Below are 6,067 nucleotides of genomic sequence, written 5' to 3'. Positions count from 1 at the left end.
ACGTCTTCCAGCGTTGGCTGTGAATGAGCAGCGGAACCGAGATTGGCCTGTTTCGGACAATAGCAAACCTATAACTACCAATCAACCTGCAGCGTTTAAATTTAAACTGTCAGGGCAGTGGCGCCGTATTCCCGGTGTAATTGTGACAGTTTCATTGTGAGTGTGAATATCGGGTATGCTTGTGAATACTGAATGTGATGGTGACTGTTCCATTGTGGTCTGATTGTGAACACAATGTGATGGTGACTGTTCCATTGTGGTCTGATTGTGAACACTGAATGCGATGGTGACTATTTCAGTGGAGTGTGATTGTGAACACTGAATGTGATGGTGACTGTTCCATTGGGCTGTGATTGTGAACACTGAATGTGATGGTGACTGTTCCATTGTGGTGTGATTGTGAATACTGAATGTGATGGTGACTATTCCATTGTAGGTTTGATTGTGAACACTGAATGTGATGGTGACTATTTCAGTGGAGTGTGATTGTGAACACTGAATGTGATGGTGACTATTCCATTGGGCTGTGATTGTGAACACTGAATGTGATGGTGACTATTCCATTGGGCTGTGATTGTGAACACTGAATGTGATGGTGACTATTCCATTGGGCTGTGATTGTGAACACTGAATGTGATGGTGACTATTCCATTGTGGTGTCATTATGAATACTGAATGTGATAGTAACTTCTGTAAGTTTGAACATCAAGGGTCTGAGCTCTAGTCTGTTTGTGGGTGTGATTTGGTCTCTTGTATACTATAAGTGTTTGGGTGTGGTTGTGACAGTTCTAATGCGTGTGAAAATATTCCAGTCTGATTGTGTTTTCCCGGGAAGATGTTGTGGAATGGAAATTGACCTTAGCCAGGTCTCTTGGTTGACCAAGAAACAAGACAGACCTGGTGTGACATTCACTGTGCCTTAACATGGATTTGGACCAATCCAGTGAGAGTCAGGATACAAATCAGTGGGTTCCTATACGGAAACGAGTTAGGGAAAAAAATGTTAGTATCAAGACACCACCACCCAGCAAGAAAAAGAACAATAACTGCATTAGTGTTCCTGAAATGAATGTGAAGCAAGAGGAGGAGGTGCATCCTTCAGCATCACTGATCCAGGATTACATGGAGCAGGTACTGCAGCACACAGTGATGTGAAGATTTACCAGATATTTACAAATCTAAGAAATATGTCTTTGTATAAGAGACTTGTAAAGGGATGTCTACCCAGCAGATATGCAGGTATACATGAGGCATGTAAAGGATATGACAAACATTCACAACAAAGATTTGGATAAAAGAGAAACAACATACATAGCAAAGGGCCAGCTAAAAGAGGTGTTCAAGATCTAACTGGCTTATACAAAGGACACGTAAAGATGTACAAAAAGCACAAGAGAAGCACAACAGAGATTTGCTGATGTCCACAAGTGATGAATTTACAGAGAAATAGAGAATGCATGTCAAAGATTAGTAGTAGATGGAAATGGATTAATGAGTAGAACCTGTTTGGTAACTCATGAGGCAAACCTGCTGTTTAAATTCAGAGGGTTATATTTGCTGAGGACGTTCTTGCCTCACATTCCTGCATGTTTATGGCTCATATTCCTCCACCAAATACTAATGTGCCCATGTTTAATAAAGAACATTAAGATTCCATTAAAATTCTGTCAGGTGATGCTCTCACCTCCCCCACACCCCCGTCCCTCACTGAGAGAGATTCGAGAAGTTATATAATTATACACCTCCTTACACTGCCTGAAATCACTTTTCTATGCTGTCCAGGTCCTCAATGTTCAGTGCTTCAACCCATTTTCTAATGATTCTAATGTGAAACAATTAACAATTCATTTAAAACAAATTTACAACTTTAATAATTTTAATTATTTATTAAAATATGCAGTTAATTACCCCTGGGTGGACTGGGGTAATTTTGACTTTGCACAATAATATAAAATTAATGACAATGGACCAGTATTCTGTTTTACATAAAATGGCTTACGGATTCACTATCACTTATTTAATTCTATCGCACAGTCAGAATTACTCCCAGGAAGCTAAATTCAATTGTGGTACTTGATGCAAGGTGAAGCGAGGTACGATGGAAAAGATAATTGGATCAGGGCACAGAGATGTAATTCAGTTCCCATTTGAAAGGCTGTTATTTTTATATTTCCTTGTTAAATCCCTCTGCCCACATTTATAATGGAAGTTCACTATGTAAACTTGTCACAGTGCCACTTCAGGTCCTGAGCGCAAAAATAAAGGCAGGCACTCTAGTGTAGTTATGAGGGAGTCAGATGATGATTGTCAGAAGTGCCGTCTTTCAGATGAGATGTTAAACCGAGGCTTCATCTGCCTGCTCAGGTAGATGTAATAGATCCCATGGTGCTATTTTGAATAAATGCGTGGGAGTTATCTCTGGTGTCCTGGCCAATACTTATCCGTGAACCAACATTACAAAATACAGATTACCTGGTCATTATCACATTGTGAGAGTTTGCTGTGCACAAATTGGCTGCCATGTTTCCTAAATTAAACCAGTGACTACACTTTAAAAGGTACTTCATTAACTGTAAAGCACTTTGAGATGACTGGTGTTTGTGAAAAGTGTTGTATGAATGCAATTCTTGCTTTCAGTGTCATTGCAGCCTCCTGTGAGTGGTGGTGTTGCAGCACCTCCACTAACGGAAGTATAATCACAGCAGAAATAAGTTTACATGGGCCGTTTCCATTATGAACGTGGGCATAGGAATTTATAATTTAAAAAATTGCTGGAGAAATGTTGCATGCAGGCATGAGATTTTTAATAAAAGCAAAATACTATGGATGCTGGAAATCTGAGATAGTTGATCCGCTTCTAAATACTGTATGATCTCTTGGGTACACCGAGATAAGGTCAATTTGAATGTTTTGGGTCAGGGAGTAAGGGCACAGTGGCGCAATGGTTAGCGCTGTTGCCTCACTGCTCCAGGGACCCAGGTTTGATTCTGACCTCGGGTATCTGTCTGTGTGGAGTTTGCACGTTCTCCCAGTGTTTGCGTGGGTTTCTGCTAGGTGCTCCGGTTTCGTCCCATCGTCCAAAGATGTGTTGGTTAGGTGGATTGGCTGTGGTTAAATTGTTCCTTAGTGTGTGTGCCCTGTGATGGATTGCTGTCCTGTCTTGGGTGTACCCCGCCTAGCACCCATTGCCTGTCAGGATAGGCACTGACTCCCCTTGACCCTGAATTGGATAAAGTGGTTCTGGAAAAGTAAGGGACCACAGGAAGGGTTGCAATGCAAGCAATGTGAAGGGTTGGAGGATGGCAAAGCTTATCCAGTAGAGAGGATAATTGGCTTGGGGAAGAAGAGCAGCCAGTGGAGAGGGGAGCTATAAGATGGGGGAGATGGGTCAGAGAAGGAAGAAGAATGGGGAAAGGAGTATTGAGGAAGGGAAATTCAGAAGAGCTGGGATAAGATTAGCCTTTGGGGGAATTGCAGCCAATTGGGAAGGAATGCTCTTGTCAGCTAGTGGGGTAGAGGGGAATGGGTCACATTTGGCCACATTGTAATGAATTGTTCACATAACATTCTGTTTGCAGCAAACCAGCAGGTATTTATAGTTATGAGACTACTGACTTTTTTTATGTTAAAGAACATTTTATATTTATATATGATGTGTATGTTTTTTTGTGTATGCAGTCAAATTCAATATAAGGTATATCTTCTGTACCAATATATAATTACAAATGAATCTGTTTAAAGATATTTCTTTAAAAATACAACATCATCATATGTTTGAAACATAAAATGTGAATAGGGAAGAGCACAGAACAAAAAGCCAAGTTTCCTGCCACATATTAAGTTTATTGTAATTGACTGAACTACAGGATGATGTGAACAATATGATGAAGCAGTGCAGTCCTATTTATGTTCAGTTTTTACGGAATATTTTCCCAGCTGATTAGTAACACTGAGCATAAAGTGCGGTGTCACTGTCCTTTCCTCATATTTAGAGGTTATGCAAATATTTATAAAGGCCTGACTTGTACACCAAATTTTAGTTGTAACTTACTGAATAAATATTGCCAGGTTGTGATTTCCTAAGCCTTTCAACCTTAAGCTTTCCTTCCTATGATTTATTGTTTTATTTTGTATTATCGATGCGCACAAAATTACTTTGCGTACCAATTCAAATGAGAATGTTTTATGTGCTTCTGTATTTTTTCAGGTTGACTGTGACAGTCAGGAAGATCTCTTTGGGGACTATGATAGCTTTGCAGATGACAGCTGCTTTTTGACACCGCTTGAAGATGCAGAAAGAAGATGTCCCATTTTTGCTTCAAACCTGGCGGAAAATGAAAAGGAAGACTGGAAAGATGCTGTAAAACCTCAGACGACATTTCAGAATCCCAACTTGCTCAATTGTTTACAAAATGATGAGAGCAAAACACACAAGCACCCTGCTGAGGATGTGATCCTTGCTACTAGCAAGAAAGACTCTAGTGGAAAGAAGAGCAATGCTGCAAGTGAGCAGATTTGTACGGAAGTTTTATCTGTGTTGCATGCTGGAAACATTGATGAACCAGATGAGTTACCAAGCTCACAACTTGCACTAATGGAAACATTTAACTCACCACTGATAAAGCATAAAAGCAAAAGCTTAGAATCAGAAACCAGTTGGATGTCAAACTGTTGTGTCAATGACCACCCTAATATTCCCTCAAATTCGGAGAAGGAAATGCTAAATCTTAGCAAAGTACAAAACCAATCAAGGACTACAAATTCTGGAACAAGTAAGCAGATGAGCCTGAAAGATCAGATGAAAAATGCAATGGCTGGAAATGCTATGTCACCCGCTCCACAGGCATCCAGGAGTAAACAGCTGAAGGAGATTGTTCTTTCTGAGGAAATAAATGTCGCTCTGAAAACTATTGAAGCTTCTTCAGGGGTCGATATGGGGCCTTTTTATGGACTTCCGAGCAAAGTCAAGGATCTGATTTTCCAGTTCAAAGGCATCAAAGAACTTTATGGTAAATGGGAAAGGAAGTTTGAAAAATGGTTAAATATAGTATGATGAAAAGGAAGATACATAATTTATAAGTGCTGAAAGGGGGGCTCTAATGTAAGGCTATATTGATGGAGGAGTTCATAGCCAATCTGGCCAGAATGGTAAAGGAACACGCTAACATGCTTTGATGATAATATTATGTTAGAGAGAGAGATTAACACTGCAGTAACAGGATTTGAATCTAAATAGATAATTTTGTGTCACTAAGTTTGCCTGTCTGTAATGTAGTAGTTGGGGAATATTTTATCAGTTTTTTTACCTAAGCTAGGTGGATCCTCCAATTGTCCAACGAGGCAGCGTTTCAAGATGGTTTGTTTGAGCTGTGGATCTAAAGAAATCATGAGGGAAAGTGGGGATGACATAGTCGTTCTATCTACTGTTGTGTTAGGATCATGGAATCATAAAGCACAGAAGGGGGTCATTTAACCTATCATGCTCATGCCAGCTCTTTGAAGGAGCAATTTATTTAGTTATATTTCCCACACTCTTCTCCCATACCCTGCAATTATTTTCCATTTCAAGTAGATATCCAATTCACTTTTGAATGTTCCTATTGAATCTGCTTCTACCACCTTTTCTGGCATTGCATTCCAGATTGTAAAAACTTGCTGAGTAAAAAATTCTTATCTCCTCTATGGCTTTATCTTAAATCTGTGTCCTCTGGTTATTGACTTCGCTGGCAATGGAAGTGAAACCAGTTTCTTCCTATTTACTTTATCAAGACCTCTCCTAATTTTAAATACCTGTATTAAGTCTCTTCTAAATCTTCTCTGCTTTAAGGAGAACAATCTCAAACTCTCTACGTCTCACCTAATAGCTGAAGCTCCTCATCCTTAGCACCATTCAGTAAATTCCCTCTGCATCCTCTCTAAGGCCTTGACATCTGTCTGACAATGTGGTGCCAAGAATTGGACACAATACTGCAACTGAGATCTCATTACCAATTTTTAAATTGTTAGCAGAACTTCCTTGCTTTTGTACTGTGTGCTTCTCTTAATGAAGTTTAGGATCTTGTATGTA

General features: G+C 39.7%; 1 protein-coding gene across 1 annotated transcript in view; it reads left to right on the top strand.

Annotated features, from left to right (window-relative positions):
* The first annotated feature begins 88 nt into the window (after positions 1-88).
* helq (helicase, POLQ like) overlaps positions 89-6,067 on the top strand; it is a 58,472-nt gene continuing 52,493 nt past the window's right edge. Inside the window, exons 1-2 of the mRNA XM_078535456.1 lie at positions 89-1,131; positions 4,208-5,009. Of these exons, the coding sequence (XP_078391582.1) occupies positions 925-1,131; positions 4,208-5,009 (1,009 nt within the window). The 5' untranslated portion in view covers positions 89-924. The remainder of the gene's footprint in view (positions 1,132-4,207; positions 5,010-6,067) is intronic.

Source organism: Cetorhinus maximus, chromosome 1 (genome assembly GCF_964194155.1).
Source record: "Cetorhinus maximus chromosome 1, sCetMax3.hap1.1, whole genome shotgun sequence".
Taxonomy (NCBI): domain Eukaryota; kingdom Metazoa; phylum Chordata; class Chondrichthyes; order Lamniformes; family Cetorhinidae; genus Cetorhinus; species Cetorhinus maximus.
Note: the sequence above shows the minus strand (reverse complement) of the source record. Positions and strands in the feature narration are given on the sequence as shown.